The sequence below is a fragment of the Paraphaeosphaeria sporulosa genome, assembly GCF_001642045.1.
Source record: "Paraphaeosphaeria sporulosa strain AP3s5-JAC2a unplaced genomic scaffold CC84scaffold_4, whole genome shotgun sequence".
Classification (NCBI taxonomy): Eukaryota; Fungi; Ascomycota; class Dothideomycetes; order Pleosporales; family Didymosphaeriaceae; genus Paraphaeosphaeria; species Paraphaeosphaeria sporulosa.
Window position 1 is genome coordinate 1,431,588 of NW_017253363.1, and position 24,983 is coordinate 1,456,570.

The 24,983-nt window shown below is 54.6% G+C and overlaps 6 protein-coding genes across 6 annotated transcripts; 5 read left to right on the plus strand and 1 right to left on the minus strand.

Annotated features, from left to right (window-relative positions):
- Positions 1-671: 671 nt before the first annotated feature.
- CC84DRAFT_634784 (uncharacterized protein) lies at positions 672-3,797 on the plus strand. The gene has a single exon (XM_018186970.1). It carries the CDS (start codon positions 784-786, stop codon positions 3,385-3,387), a length of 2,604 nt encoding a protein of 867 aa, XP_018037452.1. The 5' UTR covers positions 672-783; the 3' UTR covers positions 3,388-3,797.
- A 12-nt stretch (positions 3,798-3,809) lies between these two features.
- On the plus strand, positions 3,810-4,809 carry CC84DRAFT_1163324 (uncharacterized protein). Its single transcript, XM_018178239.1, has one exon. The coding sequence runs from the start codon at positions 4,166-4,168 to the stop codon at positions 4,619-4,621; it is 456 nt and encodes a 151-aa protein (XP_018037453.1). The 5' UTR covers positions 3,810-4,165; the 3' UTR covers positions 4,622-4,809.
- A 1,258-nt stretch (positions 4,810-6,067) lies between these two features.
- CC84DRAFT_1163326 (UV-endonuclease UvdE) lies at positions 6,068-8,784 on the plus strand. Its single transcript, XM_018178240.1, has 2 exons — positions 6,068-7,041; positions 7,099-8,784. The coding sequence occupies exons 1-2, from the start codon at positions 6,289-6,291 to the stop codon at positions 8,722-8,724; spliced, it is 2,379 nt and encodes a 792-aa protein (XP_018037454.1). The 5' UTR covers positions 6,068-6,288; the 3' UTR covers positions 8,725-8,784.
- A 3,380-nt stretch (positions 8,785-12,164) lies between these two features.
- On the plus strand, positions 12,165-13,625 carry CC84DRAFT_1174959 (uncharacterized protein; the record flags this gene model as incomplete). Its single annotated transcript, XM_018180123.1, has 6 exons — positions 12,165-12,224; positions 12,338-12,584; positions 12,797-12,822; positions 13,063-13,183; positions 13,361-13,504; positions 13,591-13,625. The coding sequence occupies 6 exons, from the start codon at positions 12,165-12,167 to the stop codon at positions 13,623-13,625; spliced, it is 633 nt and encodes a 210-aa protein (XP_018037455.1).
- A 2,134-nt stretch (positions 13,626-15,759) lies between these two features.
- Positions 15,760-17,177, minus strand: CC84DRAFT_1163328 (N-acetylglucosamine-6-phosphate deacetylase). The gene is made up of 2 exons (XM_018178241.1): positions 16,786-17,177; positions 15,760-16,730 (listed from the first exon to the last, which is right to left on the minus strand). Exons 1-2 carry the CDS (start codon positions 17,116-17,118, stop codon positions 15,822-15,824), a joined length of 1,242 nt encoding a protein of 413 aa, XP_018037456.1. The 5' UTR covers positions 17,119-17,177; the 3' UTR covers positions 15,760-15,821.
- A 161-nt stretch (positions 17,178-17,338) lies between these two features.
- CC84DRAFT_1143397 (uncharacterized protein) lies at positions 17,339-21,807 on the plus strand. The gene is made up of 5 exons (XM_018176411.1): positions 17,339-18,041; positions 18,093-18,467; positions 18,512-19,172; positions 19,223-21,532; positions 21,593-21,807. Exons 1-5 carry the CDS (start codon positions 17,709-17,711, stop codon positions 21,604-21,606), a joined length of 3,693 nt encoding a protein of 1,230 aa, XP_018037457.1. The 5' UTR covers positions 17,339-17,708; the 3' UTR covers positions 21,607-21,807.
- Positions 21,808-24,983: the final 3,176 nt, after the last annotated feature.

Consider the following 24,983-nt stretch of genomic DNA (forward strand, 5'->3'; position numbering starts at 1 on the left):
TGGCGCACAGCTAGAATGTGGGAACCGTTTCCACACAGGTTCGATGCAGCCTCCAGGCAACGGCTGCGCGGCCAGTAGGCGCCCGCCCGCCAGCAACCCTATCGCCAAAGCGGTCGGTCCCGATGCCCAAAATCCGCGCCATTCGTCCCTGCGAGCGCGCCATCAGGAGTTGGCTTTGCCTGCCTGCAGACGTCGACACCGAGCAAGCCTATCAAGACCCCGGTCCACGGAACTCAGAACAGGCCGTTTCGGTGGCTTGGGCCACCAGCACCGTCTGAGCTAGCCTCCGCAAGATCGCCCTGCCCAGTATGCCATTGGTGGATTGTGCCACTTCTCCGTCGTGCATCTTCAAGGGTTGCCAAACGATGTAACATCATGCCAAAAATCGATCATTCGCCGCCATGTGTGGGGTGTGGCGAGCGAGCACGCCCTGGTCGCTGCAGGAGGCCCCTACCGGAGCCCAAGCTTCGCCAGGTGCAAGCTCAAGCACTCCTTCGACCCCCCAGTCTCTCCATAGACCGCGGCAAAGGATGCACGCTAGGATACAGCGGTCATCTTGAACATGCAACCACTTGGCGGCCTGCCCTGTCTCCCGTCCTGATCTTCTTATCAAATCTGGGACCAAGCGCCCTTCAGACTAAATAGTACCCACGGGACGCGCCTTCTTGCCTCTATTGAGCATTCACCCTCGTCGTTTGTTTATTCTTCTTGCACCTACTTTATACACTGTCCAACCACCTTGCAGCTCTACAGTGTAGACGTCTGCAGCTTTATACCTCTACCATGGCTATGTCGACAAACGCCATCCAGGCCCAAGAGGCCCAGAAAGCAGATACCACCACCACCAACACCACCAACACCGCCGCCGCCGCCGCACCCAGGAAGCGGAGAAGAAGAGCGCCTGCTACCGGTGCCAGTGAAGACTGCTTTGCCTGCCGGAAACGAGGAGTCAAGTGCGATCGCCGACGGCCCTACTGCGGCCAATGCATCGAGCTCGGCAAAGAATGCTCTGGATATCGAACGACCTTGACCTGGGGTGTCGGCGTCGCCAGCCGCGGAAAGCTGCGAGGCATGTCTTTACCCGTAGCCAAATCATCCACGCAGAACGCTAGCACCACTCGCGATTCGAAAACCCAGACTACCACCGCCGCCACGGTTACCAACCAAACCGTGACTGCTGCACAGCAGAGTCCCACCAGAATAGAGCCCCGTGGAAGCATTGACTACGGTGTGCATTCTCCAACGAGCCCCGCGAGCCCACATAGCTTCTCTGGGCCCCAAGAGTATCACTACTTTGGCCCTACGAGCCCTATTCCAATTCCCTCTCCCTCCACGCCAATGGGTTTTGCACTTCCGGGTTACGGGGAGCACGTGGATCCATTTCATCCGCATTCATCCAAATTGCGCCGACCTCATCTGAACCAGGGTCCTCTGCAGAGACTCCACACATCCCTTGCTATTCCTTACGAAGATAATGGCCTCTCTGCGTCATCAGCTTCGCTTGGCAGCTACGGCGAGAGCGACTTCCCTTCTCCTGGCGAATACCCACGCACCCCTGCTGAGGAGTACCCCTTCATGGACTCCTCCTCCATGCCGCGGTTTTCAAATGTCTCGTACCACGACCAGCAACCCATACATGCCATGGATCACATCCGATATCACTCGAATCAGCATCAGCTGCCCATGGCTGACGATCTAAGCTCCAGTATTAGCTCCGATCAGAGCGTGCAGGATTTCAACGAGGTCAGCTCTGCTCAGCAGAACATGGGCCCACCGGCTTTTCCGGACATTTTCATTGAGGGAGAAATGAGTTCAAGTCTTGGCGGATTGTCTCAGCATGGTTTCCATTATCTCCCCTCGGAGGGTACGTCTTCCTATGGTTCTGGCCCCCTGTCAATTGACGAACTCGCGCTCACCACTTTCATTCCTCAGAGTCTTACCACCGTTTCCCACCTTTCCCCGCGGATGCTATACCTGCTGGACTACTACGACAAGTTTATATCCCGGGTTCTCGTGGCTGGTGATGGCCCAACCAATCCGTACCGGATGCACGTAATGCCCCTTGCCATGAGGAGTGAGGGTCTCCGAAATGCCATTGCTGCGCTGGCCACCAACAACCTGCGTATGCGTGGTGGTATTGAGGGAAGGCGATTAAGCTACGCTCAAGACTACGGGCTTTTACCTGAGCATGCCTTTTCCCAGATGACAACCTGGGAACTGCGCGAGATGCACGGCGAGCCCTCCGATGAGGAAAAACATTACAAAGCCCAGTCGATCACCCACCTCAACCAGAAGCTGGTCGACCCCCTGGGCGCGCAGGACGACAGCGTCCTTGCAACTCTCCTCATCCTCTGCCTCTTCCACGTCTGCGACTCTGGCTTCACAAAGTTCAGAACGCAGCTGGCAGGCGTGCAGAAACTGCTGAGCATGCGCGACCGAACAGTGCGCTCAGATTTCATTGATTGGATTGAATTTTTCTTTACGTGGTTTGACGTCCTCACGAGCGCGGTGAATGATCGGGAAATGGAGGTCCAGGGCGAGTCCCTGGGCATGATGAATCTCACGGCGAACTTGGGAGCGGCGGAGCACCTTTCCGGGTGCGAGGGGCGTTTGTTCAAACTCATTGCTAGACTTGGTAGACTGAATCTGCTGAGCCAAAACCGTCCTGTGCGCGAAAATGACACCACTCCGAGGGCTTCGCCCCGCCTGAAACGCAGAGACACGTATGCGTTTGCGTTCAATAGCATCGACGGCAACGGCTGGCGGCCTTCGACGGTGCAGCCGGAGGCCACCAGCCCCGGCTCCGGGACCGAGGACCACCGCACAGACTTCTGGGAGGAGTGGCACGACGTCCGCGTGCGGCTCCAGGAGTGGGAGTTCGAGCACCCGCTCGGACACGCACCTTCAGGCATGCTCTCCCCCGCCGACACAGCGATGCTGCACATGAGCGAAAGCTTCCGGTACGCCGCACTGCTGTACACAGAGCGCCTCGCGCACCCCACCCTCTCCTCGGCGGCTCTCAACTTCCAGTCACTCGTCTCCCAGGGCCTCTTTCACATCTCGCAAATCGGCATCACATCTTGCGTCAACAAATTCCTGCTCTGGCCCCTCTTCCTCATCGGCACCGAGTGCGTACAGAACGAGCACCGCGCCGTCGTGCGCCAGCGCTGCGTCGAGATCCAGCGCGAGAGCGGCTTCTTCAACAATCTCTCTGGGCTGGAGGTCCTCGAGAAGGTGTGGCAGGAGGACTCCGTCGACGGCGAGCAGCTGCCCGACGGAGAGGGCGAGGGCTGGGCGACGCCTACGACTTCCTTCGCGAAACCGCCGCAGGCGTTTCGCTGGAGGAAGGCCATGGACCGTGTCGACGGCGAGTACATCATGATCTAATCTGGCCTGCTCTACTTTACTCTCCTCCTCTCCGCCCGATTGGCTGTCGCAGAAAAGTATGTCATTTCGCACTCCCCGCGGTGCATTTATTGGTCGGGTAGGCAAAAGGGATGGTAATGGCTAATGAGGCTCTCTGCATGTTCGTATGGGGTGCATCCTTGGATCTCCCGGGGTAATCCGTTTTGTCATTATACGTTTGCTGGTTTCCTTGAATTGTATCTATATTTCCGCTGCGTTATGGGCATGGGCAACGGATGGTCTCCCGGCGTGCTGGGATGGGACCGGAGTGGAACTTTGCTTTGGCAGTCTTGTATGTACGACTTTCACGATGGCATGGCATGACATGACATGACATGGCACACACGAATAGCAGGCGCATGTGCGCGCTTTTACGACCTCAACTGCTCTTTACTTCCATGGTCAATCACCGTTCGTGACAACCGGCATCTGATCCGGCTTTTTCACCATCATGTGGCTGACCCATATACGACGGCACCGCCGGGCGGCCTCTCACTCTCACGCAGCGCGCAAGGTGTGGCAGCACAGCATGCGCGGCTGACGTCCTGTCAAGCTATCTGTGCCTACGTCTATGCGCGCCGGTGAGCTGTCGTGCCGGCCGCCCTCCTCATCCACCCATCGCCATCGCCATCGCCATCGCCATCCCCGACCAGCGAACACACACCACCTACTTCCAGATCAGCGCACAGATCTGCACACACTGCACGATGGCAAACGCCATCCGCGCCCTCTGGACGCCTCGTCTTCCCTTCACTTTCACATGGGATATCATACAGCACGGGATAGGATAGGAGACGCACCCGCTATCACGGGTGGTCCGTTCACACTGTCCAACACACCGTGCGGACCAGGACATGTTGTGCGTGTCTCACCTCGGTCACTCATGGGGAGTACGGTGGATACCAACGGCGACGAGCGCCAGTCCCACGCTATGCGGTCTAAGCACGGCGAGCAGGAATCCGGCCCCCAAGCATGCAGACCCTCTCTCGCTCACGCCTGCCTGCGTGCTGATCTTCCCGCGCGCGCGCGGCCGTACCGGAGCCGGCCACGGCGAGCGTTCGGGACATCGAAAGTCCAGGACGAGCGCGAAAACGGCCGTATGCAAGAGCGCGCCGAGGCGAATGCACACTACGTGATTGGCTGCGCAGCCGTTACGGTGCTAACGCGGGGTCTTGTTGGCTCCTTGTCCTGTTTCGGCGACGCCGCATGGCTGTGAGGCTCGTATCGTGGTTCGTCTCGTCGGTGCTCCACCCCGTAGCTTTGCGGGAGGCCTGGGGAGGCAGATGTGTAGACTTAGCGGGCGATAGTCGCGTTGCTTTTTGGTGTGCGGCTGCGTTTGACTGGGCAGACGATGAACCAGAGCTATCTTAGGACGAGACGAACGACCGACACGCGCACGGGTACAGCGCAGCTCGCAGCTATTGATAACGGGAAGCAGAAGGGATCAGCGAGATCGCAGCCGGGTTCATCCTGCAGCGGAGGTGAAGTTTGGCTCCAGCTTCCAAGTGACATGCTTGCTGGAGAGGTGGACGGAGCAGCTTGAGCCGCGCTACGAAAGTGCGCCTAGCTGCAGTGCGAGTGCGGGGACGGGTAAGGCTTTCTCTGCCTGTTGCGCCAAGTTGCGGTATCTACGGTACGAGGCCTTTAGGCTGCGCGTCCGTCAGATGGCCTGTGGAGACTGTCGATACGAGATGGCTGGCGGGCTAAGGAGAAATTGTCGACGTTGTACAGAGTCATGTACCCCACGCCGTCCGCACGAGCATCTGATATGCGGTCCCATGATGCATTTGAGAACCAAAGAGATGTCTACAGACGCGAGTGTGTAGAGTAGCGAGTTCATCTCCGTGGTTGCATGCTCTGTAGGGAGCTATAACGGGATCATCTGTCGCAGACTGCCATCCAATACCTGACAAGGTTTAGTTGTTCATATCCATGGATCCAATCGCGTGCGACAGCGATGGCTATTGTTCAGGCGCAACAAGAATAGCAAGCTTGACGGACGAGAAGCGGCAAGATAGATGGCCGCTTTGCTAAGATAGTCTGAAGCACTGTCCACGGGCGTTTCCGACGCACCTGGGCTGCATTTGCACAGCGTCTGCATATGTAGGTACCGCCTACGAGAGAAACCGGCTGTGTTGTAGCTCCGGAGTGTATCATGACCCATGAGCATGGCAGGATGCTATACCTGGGCAAGACTGGCGGCTAATTGCTCCGCACAGCAACGAAGAGTTGAAGGATCACAACACTTGTGTTGTGATCCGTGTGATGCAGTGGAACGGTTGCTTGTACGTAAAAGCGATTAGAGGAGGGGGTGGCTTGCGATGTGCAGCAGCAGCAGGAATAGGCGGCAGTGGCTTGGGGCGTTCCTGGCCGGCATTCGTCATCTCCGCGTGTGGCTTGTCAAGTCTTCCCGGCGAGCGAGCGATGCAACGTGCCGGCCATAGCGTGCCGGCTGCGCTTGCTTGCTTGCCGAGGAGCGACGTGCGCGAGTGCCTGGATGCCTCAGGCACGCATCGTGGCAACACAAGGCTGGCCCCGGCGCTAGATCTGCCAATCTCCATTTCGTCGATGGCGCTAGGGCCGATTTGTGTGGCGCTTCTCAACACCACGATCACAGGCGCGTCCACCATCGATTTGTCGTGACGTAGTCGCGTCGCGCAGTCTGTTTTTCGCGTTAGTCATCCACCGTGACGATGGCACGGCTGCAACAATTGCTCTCGCAAGCCTCGAGCTTGTCACCAGCACTACCAGCAGTTTGCGACACGCATCAGTCACCTCCGGACATTTATGAGACGCTTTGTTCTCTCCATCAGCCACCCAGTTGCACTCCGAGCCTCCTTTGCGCCACGGCTCGCGCAGAGCACTCCCGCCTGTTTACTCACAATGGCCAGGCGTAGGCAGTCATCAGGAGTAGCCGCGGCCACCACATCCTCGAGTGACGGCCCTTCCCGATCCCGTCAGCAGACCAAGGTCCCTTTTCCCGCAAACGTCGCCCATCTCCACGATGCAGAGCCTCATCCTACACCGGCCCCGGCGCGCCGCCAGTCATCACGCAACATCTCATCCCACGCAAGCACGAACCCCAATACCAATCCAGATGTTGTTGATGGTATTACTGCGCTGCGGGCTTCACCGGACAACGTGGAGCTTGCGAGTATTGCAGACGATCTGAAACCCGACAGGGAAATTCCTCGCCAACCCACTGACGCCACACCTGCAGCGCCGAATGCACTCACGGAGCATAGCTCCATTGATGTACCTGCAGAGGCGCACGGACAGTCACGAGGTGCGCGCTCCAGGAGGCCTAAGAACGGGAGTGCGCCAGCACCTGAGACAGCTGCGGCTGGTGTCCCTGAGCAACCCCCCGGCAAGAACAAACGAAAGAGGGGTGCCAATGCGAAGGAGCATGTGAAGGTGGACAGTGCGGCTGCCAATGGTACCACCGACGCTGGATCCACAACAGCTACCACAGCCTCCTCAGGGCCTGCCGTTGAGAAAGACGTGGGGGTCACTGTTGATCCTGAAGCTGACGAAGATGCTGCCGAGAGCGAAGACGAGATCAAGGAAGCTTTGTCCAGGCCGCCGCCCGTCAACTCTGACTATCTGCCTCTGCCGTGGAAGGGCCGTATTGGATACGTATGAGGCTGCCATGTTACCCTCACCTTGGAGCGTACGCTAACATAGCATCGATAGGCCTGTCTGAATACATACTTGCGCAACGCTAATCCGCCCGTCTTTAGCTCACGGACGTGCCGGATAGCCAGCATCCTCGAGCATCGACACCCTCTCAAGGACCCGTCGCAGCCTGAGCATGCCACTAAGAACCGCCCTGCCCGAGATCAGCCCGCCGACGTTGCAAGAGGACAACGTTACGTTGAGGAGTTCGGTCTCGCCAACGCCCGCGATGTCATCAAGATGGTTCGCTGGAATGACAAGTACGGCATAAAGTTCATGCGCCTGAGTAGTGAGATGTTCCCCTTTGCCAGCCATGATGAATACGGCTACAAGCTCACTCCTTTCGCGGCAGACACCCTCGCCGAGGCGGGTAAGGTCATTGCTGAGCTCGGCCACAGAGTGACTACGCATCCAGGCCAGTTTACGCAGCTTGGATCGCCGCGCAAACAAGTCATTGACAATGCCATCCGTGATCTTGCCTATCATGATGAGATGCTGTCGCTTCTCAAGCTGCCGCCCCAGGAAGATAGAGATGCTGTCATGATCTTGCATCTTGGGGGTGCCTATGGTGACAAGCCTGCTGCTATTGAACGCTTCAAAGAGAACTACTCTCAGCTTCCTCAAAGCGTCAAGAACCGTCTTGTTCTTGAGAACGATGATGTAGTCTGGTCGGTCCACGAGATCTTGCCTCTTTGTGAAGAACTCAATATCCCCATGGTCCTTGATTTTCATCATCACAACATCCTCTTCGACTCCACTCAGATTCGTGAAGGCACCAAGGACATTGTTGACTTATTTCCTCGTATCCTTGAGACATGGAAGAAGAAAAACATCACACCGAAAATGCACTACTCGGAACCGTGTCCAGAAGCAGTCACCGCGCGGACCAGGAGAAAGCATTCCCCACGTGTGATGACGCTCCCGCCGTGTCCGGACACCATGGATCTCATGATCGAGGCAAAGGACAAGGAACAGGCTGTCTTCGAGCTCATGCGGACGTTCAAGCTGCCGGGTTTCGATTTCTTCAACGATGTCATCCCGCACGTTCGACAAGACGAGAACAGGCCGTGGAAGCCAAAGCCGAAGAAAGCGGCAAAGAAAAGCAAGAAGAAGGCAGAGGGGCTAGAAGAGCTCGATGCCAAAGTGGAAGAAGAGGCGGAGGAGAAGCCTCCGCCCGTTGTTCCCGAGGAAGAGGTTGGTATGGGAGGCCCAGATCGCAGAGTATACTGGCCGCCAGGCATGGAAGATTGGCTGCGGCCAGTCAAGCGCATCATCAAGAAAAAGGACGATGCAGATGGTGCTGCTACGCCTGCGAAGAAGAAGAGGAAAACTGCAGCTGGTGCAGCCAACACAGATGACGTGCCGTCCATCAATGGCGATACATCTGCGGAGAAGAAAAGGTCCGTGAAGAAGCCCGCTCCAAAACGTGCAACCACCAAGCAGAAGGGGCCTGGAAAGACAATCCCGGCGCCTTCTCCGTCTGATGAAGGTAGTGACCCGCTTAGTAGCCTAGGCGAGGACGACGACGGCGATGAGGGTGGAGGCGCGCCGCCGAACAAGCGTGCGGCGCCCGCTCCGGCTAGGAAGAGGTCGGGGCGAGTGTCTCAGCGGGTGAGCTACAAGGAGGAAGAGGCTGATGACTGAGTGTGCGAATGTCACCATGTTATTATCATGTGCTTCTTCGGTATTGCAAGGTCGCTGGTATCGGGCTGTGAGTCTTTGAGTGGGAGCTCGGAATTGTACATTGGCGTCGGAGGTGGATCCTTCGCCAGACAGAACTGTATGAAAATGTATGTATGATATGTGTCTGTCTGCCTTTGACGGGATCCGCCTGCTCTCAAGTTTTTCGTCTTGCAGATCTTGTGGCCTTCACGATCCTCCAGGCTCGCGCATGGTGGCTGTGTTGGTGCAAGTCTGTCAAGTACGCCTCCAATCTTCTCAAGCTCAAGCTAGCGGCATCCTCGTGTAGCGACTGTAGAGGTTGGGCGACTCGCGCACCGGAAGATTCAGGATTGTGTAAACTAGAGAGTGGGACGGGCGGTTGGTCAGTGTCTTTCCGGCGATCCACGACGAGGTCCGCTAGGCTCTCACGACACGGTGTGCCCCGCAACCAAGCCGGTAGGCACTTGACGAAGGAATCGCTTCGATGCATGATTGTGATGCTGTACAGGCTAAGCAGCCTAAGCTCCGGCCGGGTCCTGTCCTCCCACCAGTCTGCCTGCTGGCTCACGATGCTCGCTCACCGCTCTGCTGCCAGCTGTCGTGATGGAGCAACGTGCGCAAGCTATTCAGTCAAGTACAGCTAAGCGCAACGGCTCTAGCCCGCTCTACATATGCATGGCGTCGCAGGCACGGCGTCGTTCGTGCCAGCCCGCTCGCGCTAACGCTGTGCTTGGCGCTTTCAACTGTCGTGCACACCTGCTAGGTCCAGAAGAGGAATATCTCCGGGCAGCCGAATGTTCGATGCGTTCGATGCAGGACGGTGCTGGGATGGAAGGTTTGAGATGCTGCACTCAGTCGCTAGTGCGCAGGTCATTCAAGTGTCGTTCACCGAAGGAAAGATGGGCGGGGTTGCGATGGAGGAGCCGAGTCGACCCATCGCTGATCGCGGCTTGAGCGCGTGCTGTGGTGCTGTGAGCGACGATCAGGGCCCTGCCAGGATGCGTACGGCACGTAGATGCCGCGGGTGTGCCTGTTGAAGATTCCAGCGCGGTTCTAGAGCGTCCAAGGGTGTGTTGTGGTGTTGTGCTGCTCGACGTGGACACTGGAACCACCGCAGGCGCATGTGAGCTGTGGCAGGCGTCGACACGTCTCCGCCCTGCCGCATCAGAACAACAGCAGGCAGGCATACGGCGCTTTGTTCGGCGAGGAGACAACTGTACGCCGTGCCTCATACTCGTGGCGCTTGGCATTGCTGTGCTCCAGATGTACGCTATCGAACCTCTGGAGCTTCACGATAGCGTGCTCGACGGCTCGCTGCATGCAGGGTGGGCGTAGTCACACTCGACGGACTGGACGCCCTGGCTGCCTGCCCTGCACCTCCGCTCTCACCAGGACGCCATCGACGTCTCGTGGGGTAAGCTGCACAGCACTCCAAGGCTCATCGAAGGTTCGCGGCGGGAGCACGCGGTTGGGGACGGGTCTGCGGCTGGCTGGCCTGTCCGGTCGTATCGCCGGCCGCGGCTTGTTGGCTTATCGGTGAGTGAGGTCATTGATCTCGAATGGGTCATCATGCACTCAGAAGACGAAGATAAGGCGTCAGATATTGGAAACTTGAGAAATAGAGCCATGTGGGGGTGAGAGGATCGAGAAGACGGTCGTTTTGGTGTTGGGAAGCGACGCGCATGCAAAGTGGGTAGCTGCGCTTCCAACCGAGTGATCGGCTTCGCACGCATCTTCGCGGTGCGTCTCGCTTCAGGTCGGCAAGTATGCGTGAGCGGCTATGCGTCTCATTGAGGAACATACTGCAGAGCCGGGCGAAGAATTGGCAGAGCATGGGTCAGGAATCATCAATGCATGCGAACACGATGTCGGAACCTGCATCGCGGAGATGTAGTGCGATGGGGAATTCGAGCGGCATGATGGCTTCGGGGCTGTCAGATCGTCTGCAGGCCGCGACATATTGTCAGAATGATATTTGTATGAGTCTTCATGCGAGGTACTGCCAGAGGTGCCGACAGATCCATGCAGGTGTCAAACGTCGAATACGCAAGCACGGGATTGCGACGAGAAGGGGCAGGTAGAGATGTGCGCAAGGATGTGGAGAACCATGCCTGATGGAGTCCCTGTTCTCATGCAGAGAAACGCGAAAAAATGAGCTGTATCACGGTTCCGTACTTCTCAAAACATGGCAATTAGGACGACATGACAGTGGCATGGAGATCGGAGCTGCCCGTAGAAGCGACCTTCGAGTATATGTGGTACAATCTTGGCACGGGATGATGGCATCGGATCTGTTGGTCTTCGAAGAGAAGGTGATGATCCTGCAGTATGCCAGGAACAGGTCCAGTGCGCCGAGAATGAGTGCTCAGGGGTTTGCGTTCGATTGGACCGTAGTCATGCAGGAGGGCCAAATACTCACAGATAGAAGGCAAAAGTTACGCGTGGCAGGATTGAAATCTCCTAGCCAGTGATCTAGAAGGAAGGACTACCTTCTTCCAGGGACATGGCTGGACGTCGAGTGAGAGCATGCTTGCGTTCGACGGCCTCAACAGCATTGCCAGCAACTTCTTTTGGGAGACGCGTACGGAGAAATGCATGGCATGGCGAGCGTCCCGCAGGACCATTCCTCCCACAAAGACTCCCAGACGCTGCTCTGAATTCACGAATAGGCGCAAGCATGACGTTGTTGGCCAAGTCAGAGAGACTCCCCTTGAGGGTATTAGGGAGAGGATTTTCCCTTTCCCATCAACATTGGCAAAGGAGCACGCACTTACCCTGTTCTTACTGTATTTTACGCACTATTCTGAATATCTAACCGTTGTAAGAAACTTGGGGTTCGTAACCAAAACCAAATTGGTCCATTTTTAAATGGCCTTCAAAGTGCACAAACTTAGGGGTCCTTCGCAGGGGCGACTGTAAGATACGCTCGACATTGAAGGCAATTGCCCGCCACATTTTCCCGCTCCCTCGATAAGGTCAGGACTTTTAATGCACATAGATGGACAGATCTCTACGTATTATACCGTTTGCACCATTACTGCCCTCTCACCTTCCAAATCATGTGTCATGATACGTCCTACACCACTGACTGTCAAACTCCCATGTCTCTCGATGTGTTGCGAAAGGATATTTCGCCTCACTCCTAATATTGCATAAAAGCAACGTGAACTTTTTTGGGCTTCTACCTTCTATATTACTTATCAATTGCTTCAGTTGTATCCTGGAGTGACCAGCAGATCAAAGACTACTTCCGCCATCTGGAATCACACATGTATCATACTATGCCTTCCAGTCAGGCAAGTAAGTGCGAACCCCCCCGAGTTCCTACACCGAGGATATATTGAAGGATTCTTTTGCCGACGAAAACGACACTTTGACCTCGGCCGACTCAAAACAAGTCCATGGATTGCGCTGGAGATACCATGCCTTCTCGAACCTCGCCCGTCCCACAGTTGACGTCGGTTGACAAGCTGCGCAGCATTGTAAGTCAAGTATGCTCAACACTCCGCCCTGATACAGCACTGACAATTCTTCGAAGACGAACGAGGGCCAGCGAGTCATCGAAGAGAAAGCAGGCCTAGCAGGATAACTGTAGGCTATGAGCAAAAGGTCATCTGAGCCGGAAGCCGAAGTCGGCAGGATGAGAACCCAGAACCTCATCTTGAAGTCTGAGAACCGTTCTCCCATGTCCGAGGGGGCTTCTGCCAGCCCAATGAAAAACGATACAAGAAATCGAACAATAAGCTTGAGGAAGAAAACAAGGCGCTCAAGGAGAAGGCCTGAATTTGAGAACAAGAGTCCCGAGAAGAGACTGCGCACTATCATACGTGTTTGGCGTACGGGTGAGTCTCAACCTTGCGGACTGCAGGCCAACGAGCTCGATATTTTATTCGGCAAGAACGCAACTTTGGAAGCGAACGTCCAGAAAGCGAAGCAATGATGTACCAAGCTCGAGTCAAAACGGGTGATATGGCAGAGCTCGAGAGCTTGCGAGGTAAGGAAGTTTATCATACATCTTTGCAGTCACTGCGTCGCCTGCTGATAAGTTTGGCAGAGCAAGTGAGGCATCTGGAGCAGAAGGTATGGGAGGGCCAAGGTCTGGCTCGGAACAACATCCTCATTATCTCTGCACTTGAGGAAGAAAACAAGGGCTTGAAGGACAGGATTTAGAAGGCAATGCAAGCTAGAGAGAAGTACTTGGAGGCTGGCCAGCTCCTCGAGGATGCCGTAGATGAGGATCACTGAGCCTCGGCCCTGGCCAGAACATAGGTGAGCGTGTATGAGCTCGCCGTGGATATAGGTATAGCTTCCGGCATATAGAGCACACTTTGTCCGCTATACGGGAACTGTGATTCGTCGTGTCGGTCAGTCATCAGATCTGCCACCACCATAGGCAAGAATACAATAAGTCTAAGGCTCTATAAATTGTCTGCAAAGCAATGTAAGCTAACAGAGGCTACATTTTCGCCCAATGTAGTCTTCCGTGCGCTTCCCCAAGGTTCGCACCAACAAACAACGGTGGGCAGACTTATGATTGTATACACAACAATGGCGACAGATTTGAATAATAATGCCTAGCAGGCAGAGCCTGGCAGAGATAAGGACTGAATTACTCCAGGTGATGTCATCGCTGCCCCAGCCAGCAGAGAGGTAGATGCGTCGAACTGCAGTCGACCAGAAGACCCACCTAGGGTTCCTTCGAATGGAAGTGCCCTCTCTATACACATGCCCACCCCGTGTCCCCGCGAGGTGCAGAGCAAAAGTCAGTGCGAATTAAGATAAGGTAAGGAATTGTGAACGCATGTTTTCGAATCGCTATTGCTCACCGACTACGCTCAGCCAATGCAGCTCTTGCGGGAGCAACCAACTCCACAATCAGATAAAGCACTCATGAATGCTCGTTACAGTAACCAAACTTGCATCGGTCCCCAAGGGATTCTTCTTTGCATATCAAATTCACTTTGTTAGACGCGACGGTTTTGAACGGGATCCTAATTTACGTCTTGGCTTAGCAAAATATAATGTCTTTTTCGCTCAGCTAGTCTCATCTCAACTGAAAACCTTCGTTCCTGCACCTTATGCAAGACATTGGATCACCTATAAGCCATCTGCACCCTCACAAAAGGAAAACAAAAAGAATGAAATCGTTTATACCAAGCACATGGAACAGCAAAAGAAACGCCTCCACCCGAAGTGGCCGGCGACATTCAGAAACCGCCCATCTTAGTGGAGTTTACTGATTGTGGGAATCGGACACACGCTCTCAGGTTGGTCTGGATGGAGATGAGTAACCTATCTTGTGAGGCACGGTGAACGTGCTCCTGCCACTAGGCCATCTCCGCAGCACCAAGCTGAGAACGTGTGTTTTGTGGAGATATGCTCTAAATATACACCAATATTGGCTCATAAAGTGTAAAGTGAAGGTGGCGGTTGAGCGCGGGCGGGTGAGTGAGAGATCTGAGTGAAGGCAGGTACGGTTTGAAAAAGGAAGGCACGACGTAAACAAATCTAGCGGGCGGTGCTATCTACCCTCAAAACAATGAAACAGAAAATAAGAGATTGTAGAATATCAGCTGTCTTGTTTAGACAGGCAATTAGCACCACTATAGTAATTATGAAATTGTTTGTTTACTATGGCATAACCTCTGCGTCCCAGAAAATCATATCCCTGGACCCTGTGCAATGCTAAGAACCATGGGTCCATTCATAGCATGTGATGAAGTGTTGGTATCATAGATATCCGCGCACCCTTATTTCCTCTCGTCACTTCAGCGCTCCAGGCTGTGCATGATGTCTGCCCCTCGTGGGGACGCCTCCGGCAGGTACGTCCCCTCCCCATCATTCGATCGCGTCGACAGTAGCAATTTAGACTTCATAGGTTCGACGATCATATATATATCATACGCAATGGCTGCCGCAGATCCACTGCCTGATCTATCGTAGATAAAGACCTACCCGCCAATCAATTGGTGTCAGTGAAGACATGGGGGAAAGGATAATGATTTGGTTATTGCTCAGTGTCTTGATGTGATTTCCGCTTTCTACACCGCTTCCACTGAGGCATACATTCATTGATCTGCTGATGTATGGAGACCTCCTGACTCTCACCTAGAAAATCAATAAAGCATCATGCAGCCTTCGGATAAACTCTTTGCTAAGCTTTCAGATACTTTGAAATTGTTACGTGGTTCGCGGAGAGCTAGGGTCTGTGCAGGCTTTCTCAGGGTGCTGCTAACAAGATGAAATGTGACTGGGAAGTCTACACCGATGGAAGTAAGAATCACAAATGGGCAGTGGTACTAATCTTGAATATTCAGCTTGGTTTTGGGAAGTGTTGCTGATTCCTTCTCATGACCATATCATGCTTATGCCAAAGCTTTTTCAATTTAGTGTATAACTTTGCATCATCGTAGCAAACCTGCGATCCATAATCACAGCGATAACCACATCGAGCCAGGTTCGCACCAATCATCTCGCGCCTACCCACCCCATGCTTTATACTGCCAAGACGTACATTATCACCCTGTTCCTCCTCGGACTCGCGGACCTGGTCGCAAGCATGCTCCTCAGCACCAGTATGCAACCTATTTATGTTTCTAATCTCCATTCTCTGGCACACCTAGGGGATGTCCTGATCCAGCCCTGGGACATTCACAATCCTCCGATGTCACCTAACGAAGATTAATCCCCCAAGACCCAACTCTTCCCGACTGGCAGGCTCGTGCGACCCCATCCCAGGGTGGTTCACGAAAGGAATGTGCGAAGTGGCCCGGATCAAGGTTTGCGCAACATTTGAACATGGAGATGCGTGTGTCTAAGAGGGTGCCTGAGATGGCGTTTGAGGGCACTTATGTTGGAGCAGTATGCGAAGGATGAAAGTGAAGGGAGTCAGCGAAGGATGTAGCGCAGGATTATATGGAGAATACGTTATCCTCTAGCTATTCAGCGGCTCCAATGTAATACTCTGAATATGAAGAAATATAAGATGTTTCTATAACAACAAACCTCTATCTCCGATCCAAAGTTACAATGCTCCTTCAGGTGAACGCTCATTCTATATCAGTATACCATAGGTCCTTCTACCCCCTCGCCTCCCCATCAGCCTCCCTCCGTCCCACCTCCTCTTCCTTGTCCCACACTTTATGTCCCGCGACCCAAGTCTGCAACACTTCACCATTCTCATTCAAAACGCAGAGATCAGCTCTTCTTCCTTCCCTGAGCACTCCCCTCCCACCAATTCCATCGATTCCCATGAACGCAGCCACATTCTCCGTGACAGTACCAACGGCCTCGGCAATGCCGCAGCCCGACCACGACATCAAATTGCGCACGCCCTCTTGCAACGGAATGCAACCACCGATAAGCGTGTCGGTACCCGCGATTGTGGCCCTCGTTCCGGATTTTGTTTGCTCGAACGGGATTTGCGAGTGGCCGGGGTACGTGCCGTCTGGCAGAGAGGCAAGCTCGATGGAGTCGGTGATGAGGATCGAGCGTTTGGGGTTAGTCTTGTAGAGGAGAGAGACTGTGGCTGGGTGGAGGTGCTCGCCATCTGGGATGATGGTGTACCACGGTGCGAGTGGTTTATGCGTGGATGGCAGCGATGTCAGGCCTGCTAGACCTGGGATGCGGGACGCGAACGGTGGCATGGCGTTTAGTGTGTGGGTGAGGCACGTTGCTCCGGCATCTAGACCTGCTAGGCCCTCTGCATAGGAGGCGGTGGAGTGGCCCATGGAGACTTTAATGCCGCTGGATGTGAGGGTTTTGATTAGGTGTGCGGAGTTGGGGAGCTCGGGGGCGACTGTCACCAGCTTGACGGAAGAGGAGAGGTTGGAGGCACCATATATGATAGATGGCGATGTCTCACATATCTGGAAGAGCGAGGAGTTGTGTGCGCCTTTCTTGTCGGGGTGGAGGTATGGGCCTTCGGTATGTGCACCGAGAAGAGACGCTGAGGTCGGGATGTCGCGCGGCGCGAGGGAAGGCAAGATCTGGCCAGAGTCAGACGCCGTCTATCTCAGACCAGGTCAGAATGGCCCAACACACCTTCTGAAACTCGACGGCCTTGACAGTTGGAATGGTTGCCCAGAATCCCGTGACGCCCTGTGTGGCATAGTACCGGGCAATCTTATCCATATTCTGCGCATAGCTCCTTTCATCCTCGAAGTGCGTGAAATGGAAACCATTGGCGCCATTGGTGTGCAATTCTAGAAATCCAGGCGCAATGATGTTATCGTCCAGGTCTACAACGTCGCCGCCGATGTAGCCCTCTCGCTTTAAGATGCAGCCAGTCTCGTCGGAGATGACCAGGTGGTCTTCTACGAGCTCGCCATCGAGCACATAGCGCGCGTTCGTGAAGAGGGTGAACCAGCCCGACATGGCAGGGATCACGTTACAATCTCATGAAGGCGGGATGGAACGAACCGAGAGCCTGAGTCGTGCGGGCACGGCGCGGGGCGATCGTCCATGGGATCGCAGCAGGGCTAGGCGATCTGCCCCGCTTTTTCACACGTGTCGATTGGCCCTGGCAGCTCCCCGCTTTCGTCACAGATATAGGCACGATGCGATATGGGATCCTCCCCGAGGAATTGTGGACGAGCCCAGCCACTCGATTGTGCGTAGCCTGGGTGCGGCTTCTGACAAGTGCGCTTGCTGGCGATTTGAGGCATAGTGAAGGCGGCAGCTAGCTGTGTCGGCGCAAGCCTGCGCGTGTGCTGTGGCTCGTGATGACATCACTGTTGACGAGATTCTGCTGTAGCCACTTCTTTGACGCGCCATCGCGGCTGCTGCCCTGCTTTTGCGTGGCACTGACCTCGAGGGTTTCAGCGCTTTGATGTAATCGGATCTACCTCCGTCTCTTACCTCACCTCTGCCCCTCCGCATATCATACTAATCTGCCCAACAGCTCAACTCCAGAGCAGGGCCTGTCTCTTTGTTCACCCGCGGAGTCCTTGAGGAATTGCGGCATCATGGAACAGCAGCAGCAGCACAAGCCGGGCGGCCACTATTCGGGTGCCAACCCAGTCCCGACTGTCAAGAAATTCATTGAGAATCTCGATAAGGACAAGGCGGAAAGGGATCGCAAGCTGGATGAGCAGCAAAAGGAGAGAAAGCAGAAGGCTGCGACTGGAGAGGCGACACCCCACCAAGTACACAAGGCTGGCATCGAGGGCACACAGAAGGTGGTCACAGATCCCACCACTGGCAGGGAAGTCACCATTGAGGACGTCAACAAGTCTATGATGGACCAGGTTGAAAACCCTATGCTATCGGTACCTAATGCAAATCTACAGAAGCCTACGGTATGTTCATGCTCTACAACGCGAAGAAAGTGATGAGCTTACGTGTCCCAGCCTATAAAGACCGATCCAAGCGATTCGCTTGCCGACTACAAACACAACCAAGATGTTACCGCGCCTCCCGATCCAGTTGCCGAGGGCACAACTTCCGATGTGCCTATTCACGGCGAGAAAACCAATATCCTCTTCCACCCCACACCGTCTGTTAGTTACGAGCCAACATTCGTCGCCCTAGAAAAACGCGCAACCGTATTATGCGTCGGAATACTGGTCGCCACTGTTGTAGTCGGCAAATTGTTTGGTGGAGCACTTCTGGGCCTTGTCCCTCTCGGCTTGTGTCTTTCATCAGGCGTATTTTTGTGGGTGAAAGAGGTAATCCGCAGTGGAAGGGAGGTTGAGTGGGACAGCGAAAAGACGCGTGGGCAAATGGTACGTCTATTGCACACAATTTGTATTCATGCTGACATATACAGGCAACTGCAAATCTGCTCCCCGAATCTGTCGAATGGCTGAACACCATGCTAGGCATAGTGTGGGGATTGATCAACCCGGACATGTTTGTAGGTGTGGCTGATATGCTTGAGGATGTCATGCAAGCCTCGGTTCCTGGTATAATCGAAAACGTTCGAGTCGCAGAGATCAACCAAGGAAGCAACCCACTGCGGATTCTCAGCTTGCGGGCTCTTCCAGATACCCACATGTCTGAGATGAAACAAGCCATCCACGAAGAAAATAAGAAGACTAAAGACCCCCAAGAAGCTGCCGCAGATGAGGAGGGAGGTGATTACTACAACTTGGAGGTATCGTTCGCATACCACGCTCAGCCGAGCGGCAAGCGAGCGTCCGACAAGGCGCGCAACATGCACATGCAGTTGGTATTCTACCTTGGGATTAAGGGTCTCTTCGGTGTTCCGCTCCCAATTTTTGTTGAGCTGCAAGGTCTCGTTGGCACCGTGCGATTGCGAATGGCCATGACCCCCGAACCTCCATTTTTGAAGACTTTGACTTTCACGCTGATGGGCGCTCCACAAGTTGAGGCAGGTTGTATTCCAATGGTCGAAAAGGGTGTCAATATCCTCAATCTACCTTTGATCAGCAACTTTGTCAACTACGCGATCAAAGCTGCAGCGAGCAGTAAGTTTTTCTCGTCCGCGTATTTAGAGCTGCGTTGACATTCCTAATAGTGTACATTGCCCCGAAGTCAATGTCTATTGACATGCGCGCCATCCTCCAGGGAGACTCTATTCAGAAGGACAGTGAGGCTCTGGGTGTTCTATGGATTCGAATTCATCGCGCAGTTGGCCTGAGCAAGCAAGATCGACGTGGCTCGAAGCACGGTGGAAGCGACCCTTACATTACACTGGCCTTCAGCAAATACGGCAAGCCGATGTACTGCACACGCGTCATTACCGACGATCTCAACCCTATCTGGGAGGAAACCACGGCACTTCTCGTTACACCTGAACTAATCAAGGCAAACGAATATCTCAGCGTTGAATTATGGGACTCGGATAGGCATACCGCTGATGATATTGTGGGCAAGGTCGAACTGTCGTTGCAGAAGATGATTCAGCACCCCGGAAAGATGTACCCTCAGACCTCAAAGCTTGCAGGCATGGATGCGGATAGCGAAATGCCTGGCGAGCTCCACTGGGAAGTGGGTTACTTTGGCAAACCCAAGTTCCGGCCCGCTCTCAGGACTGATGGTAAAAACCGCGGCCTTCCAGAAGAGCTCAAAAACGAATCATCTCTACAAGATGAGAAGGGCGTAATCAACAGCGAGACGGATGATGCAGTCATGCACACGCCTCCGGATCCGCTTTGGCCAAGTGGTATCTGCAGCGTCATCATCCATCAGATCGTGAACCTCGAACTTGATAACGTCAAGGGCACGAGTGGCTCTCGTAAGGGCCGCGAGTTTGAGCCGGCGAAGCCATATGGAGAAGCTACTGAGGAGACGGGAGGCGACCTGCCCACCAGCTACTGCACCATCCTGTACAACGACGAGCTAGTTTACAAGACACGCTCGAAGGCTGTCTCCTCGCAGCCTATCTTCAATGCCGGTACGGAGCGATTCATGCGCGACTGGCGGTCCGGCATTGTCACTGTCACCGTTCGTGATTCGCGTAATCGTGAACACGACCCCATACTTGGTGTGGTTCCCTTGAAACTCTCCGACGTTCTCGAGACGTCTTCACAGGTCACGCGATGGTACCCGCTCGATGGAGGTATTGGCTTCGGCCGTGTCCGCATCTCTCTACTCTTCCGTAGCATCGAGACCCGGCTCCCACCGACTATGCTCGGCTGGGACGTCGGCAGCTTCGAGTTCGCGTCTGATCGTATCCTCGCTATCGGCTACAGTCAAGCCGCCAAGCTAAAGTTACGAACAGGCGGAAGCACCGGTAAGATCGGTCGAAGTGGGGCTCAGAAACTTGACGAAGGCGACGGCTACTACTGGGACCTTAAAGCGGACAATGGTAAGAACAATGTTCGCTTGCCGGTCAAGCACCGCTACAGGTCCCCCATTGTCTTCGAATTCCACATCGCGAACAAGCGCAAGGCAGTCGCGTACGCCGTCATCTGGCTGCAGCACTTCATCGACAATGAGGACGCCGACATCAACATCCCCATCTGGACGACATCCAGCCCCGCGCGCCTCACCCAGAACTACATCACCGAGGACAACTGCAAGAACGAGCCGGGCCTTGAGGACCTCGAAGAAGTCGGCCGTCTGCAGTTCCGTGGGCGCTTCAAGGCCGGCATGGACGAGTCACACGAGCACTTTATTGTCGACAACCCCACGCGCGAGACGTATGAGACGTGGGAGGCGTGTCTCACTGAGGGCGTGCGCACGCGCAAGGTCGAGAAGGAGCTTCCCGACCGCATCCAGCAGCTGCACAACGAGTCACTCACCGAGGGCCGCGACATCCTCAAGAATGCGGACCCGGAAGAGAAGAAGAAGTGGCTCGCGAAGGACGGCGTCGACTGGTCCGGCGCCTTCGGTCAGGATCCAAAAGCGTACCTCGATACCAAGGGCAAGAAGCGGAGGGAGCCTGGTAGAGATGAGCCGCTGCATGACCCCTTCCATCCGTCTGATGACGAGGACAACGACGATGATGAGGGCTCGTATTCTGATACGTCGTCCGATCTGGGCATCGAGGACGCAGAGACCAAGCAGAACCAGAGCAGCAACGGCAACGAGCCGAATGGCGGCATCAAGCACCAGGCAACTGACTTGTCGCCCACGGCGCCGCGCATATCGCAGTCCACGTCGCGCACCGACACCACGGCTTCTTCAAGCTATTCGTCGCAGTCAAGCAAAGACATCAACAAGCAGAACAAGCGCACCGAAGAGCGCAAGCAGCGCGGCATGATGCAGTGGAAGCCTGCTCGCAATGCAAAGTTTGCAAAAGACCAGGCGAAGCTGGGGGTTCAGAAACTGAAGAACAAGGTCACAGGCGACCTCAATGGCAGACAACCGGGTGTGGAGACCGGTACGTGCTATCTCACCCATTTTGCTCTTACGTGACCATGGACACTGACTTCTTGACTAGAAACCGGAACTTAGATGGCTAATTGGCAGATATCATTTACTGGCTTGGTGGTCAGCTCGGTGCTTGAAGTTGCCATTGACCTGGGCATATTCGACTTTGATTTATGATTCTTGAGGGGCATGATTGACGATGGCTTTTTGCATGCACCCGATTCAATACGGTGAGCTTACGAAGTACATGTTTGTAACAATAGTTTACACGTTCATACTTTCCATACATACACGTTTTGTCGTGCCGTCTCAGCAAGTATACCGTACGCACCGCGCTTTGCGGCGCCGCCCGCTACCGCAACGCCCCGCGAGGAGTGCCTGCGCCAGCGGCATCCTTCGCCGATGAGGAAGTCCCGCTGTGGCCTGGAAGGTAGCGAGGACGCCCGGCCCGTGTGATAGCCGCGGTGGCGCCGTCGACATTGTTGAATGAATGTGACGATAGAGTCACACTAGAACCCTGCGAACCCTGTATATCGAGGGCGGCCCAACATGGCATGGGCGACGGCGACGGCTCGTAGCGTAGTGCAGCTTCAAGCGAGATGTGATATAGCCGCGGTGCCGCCGTTGGCGCCTATGGGAAAGCTTGATCAAGCATGCCTCTGTGTTGGAGTCGCCCCCAATAGTGATAACGGTGCTAGCCTCTAGCGACGGTATGACTTCTTTCAATCTGGTGAGATGCGTTGTATATTGCGGCGAGACAGCGGGCGGTATTCCGTCCCGTGCGGGAAGCCCGTCACGATGACAGGTCCAGTGCGGCACGTCAAATTGATTGCTTCCATCCCTTCAAGCATCGGATATATCTGCCTGAGAGACCCACTGAACAAGAGATCCTGCCTTCATCAGTCTTAGCTAAGTTCTGTAGTGGGCCAGTGAGCCTCGACTGAGTCCAAGACACTGTACGATGGCCCCACCTGCGGAGTGCGAACGTGGTGGGCACGAGGGCGGTCCAGGCAGCATGCTGCACCCTAGACCGCTATTGTAGTCGGGTAAGCCAAACCCATGTCGCCGCCCTCTTGATAGAAGAGGTGCAGGTGGAATCAAAGGCTGATAGAGCAAAACCAGGAATACTTACCCTAGCTTCTTGGGAGTCTCCTCGTCCGATTCCGTCATGCGATGTAGTCTGCGGTTTGCAAATTGGTTGAGGTATCCCCTGTGGGGCCAGTGTCTCATTGTCGCTAAGACTTCCAGAAGCTGGGGTCCGTAGAGTAAGACGCCGAGAATGGGTATTCCCCAGCGTTGAATTCCGGTAACGTATTGCATGGGTTGGGTCTCCACGGGCCGCCGTGCGACTAAGGTTTCTGACATTGTAGTTCTGTGGAAAATCGCTACCATGCACCATGACGTCGGAAGCTTCTTTAAATGGTCATTCTAAATTGTCGCCGATTGGATTGATTCAAATTTTCCCCCCCTCAAAGGTGGTCAGATCTCTTATCCTCTGTTCAAATTTTGTGTCACGATACGAGGGCCTGGTCCATTGGGCATATTTGCCACAAGCTGAGCGTGGCGCATCGCTACGCACAGTTACAGGTCGAGGCAGATAGGGCTACCCTGGATAGCGCCATCATCTGGGGCTAGGGAAAAAACGAATACTGTGCCGCAGAGACGGTCCACTGATCATTGGAAAGGTAAACCACCGTGGCCTTGCGCTGCGGCACGGAAAGTGTGGCTTGAGTGCAGCCGAGACAACGCATCAGCGTCAAGATTGGCTGAACTATATGATAATGGGTCAGCAGGTAGGTATGGAAGATGGCTTCAGACCATCTCAGTGGACATTGCATCTGACATTTCTTTGTGTTCATGTCGTAGGCAGCACAGGGCGGAAGTGCCTCGACACTGTTTTGGGTATGCGTAAATAGTCGGTGTGCTACGATGATCGCGCAGAGACGTAGTATATCGTATGCCTCGTACCACATATGATGGTTGCAAGTTGACAGAACGAACGTTGGATTAACGCACACAACGCGCAAGCCAGGACCGGGTTCAGGCCAAGGCACTCGCATGATCTCGGTTGGACGCAGCCGGTTTCAGTCATGTGACTATGCATATGCACGGCCAGCACCAAAGTCATGGCTTAGGATCTTCAGCCATCCAGGGCAGCGATCGCTGTGCGCGGTCGTAATCGTGCATCCCACTATGCAGCATTATGCAGCCTTGCGGCTTTTGGAACTTTGTTGGCACTTGCGTATCCGCACCACCAAAGATATTCTGAATACTGTAACACCGGCGCATGTCGATTGCAATCCGTCTTTATGAGCATTGTGGATGCAGTAGTCTTCGGACGTTCTGTGGGCATGAGTGCACCGCCCTGCTCAAGGCGTTCTGGTCGCAACACCGCCGTAGCGGCGAGAGCCGTACGGGCGCTTAACAACTCGTCTACCGGGGTGATCGTCAGGACTATCTGCGCTTTGCCCTAAATGCTGTAGCTCTTTCCCGACTTTTCGGAAAATGTTTAGATTTTTACCGAGAGCCGTAGGGTGGCCAGAGAGAACATCGGGGAAATAGCCTGCATGGTGTGCCACTGGATGCATGCGGTCAATGCGGACTGCGACGCTTGGAATAGTGTACTGATGGATTTGGGTATTGCTGGTGTCGGTCAAGTGGATGCTTTTGAGAACCAAAAACCCAGAAGCAAGATGACCAAGTGTTTTGGTTGCGACGGTTCATCACGGCACCAAAAAATAAACTTTTCGTGTTGACAGCAAGGAGCTAATCGTCTCGGCCGATTGCACACGAATGTCTTTCTGGAGACCTTAATGACCTAAGATGAGCGATGATTTTCGGGTCAGTGGCTAAATTGGAAGCAGTTGGACATCCGCACATAAAAGCGGCCGGCCGGCACTCATACGCATGAAACTGAGCTAAAGTGTAAGTAGTGCTGCCGCCGTACGTATTGCCCTAGGTTAGTGGTGGCTAGATGCAGATCCGCTTCCGCATAGTAACGTCGACTTCATTGAAATAAGAGCATAGAATCTGAGTATAGCCCGATGTGCTGTTGTGCCTCTTCACAAGGCCACATCCCACACACTTGTCCGTAGTCGTGAGCTTCGGATATGGTCTCGATTAACCGTGGAGCGCGCTTCTTGCTCGACCATAAAACTTGGTCTGATGTTGACGGTCGCGCTGCGAAGCCGGCTTGGGCGCCTACGACCTCAGTAGCGTTGGGTCGCAAGGCTGACCGATATGGACGCGTGGTCAAAGCATCAGATACGTGCCCGCTTTGGAGCCTATGTAAGCGCTCCTGCCACCACGATCCGAGCTAAACATCTCGTGATAGATCCATGCAGCCAAGAGAACCCTTTGATGTCTTTCGTATTGGCCTTATTGTACACCAAGACGGCCTCGCGTAAGTGGACAAAGGATGATCAGGTCATTTGGCCGGATCATTCCCATTGCTGTCTCAG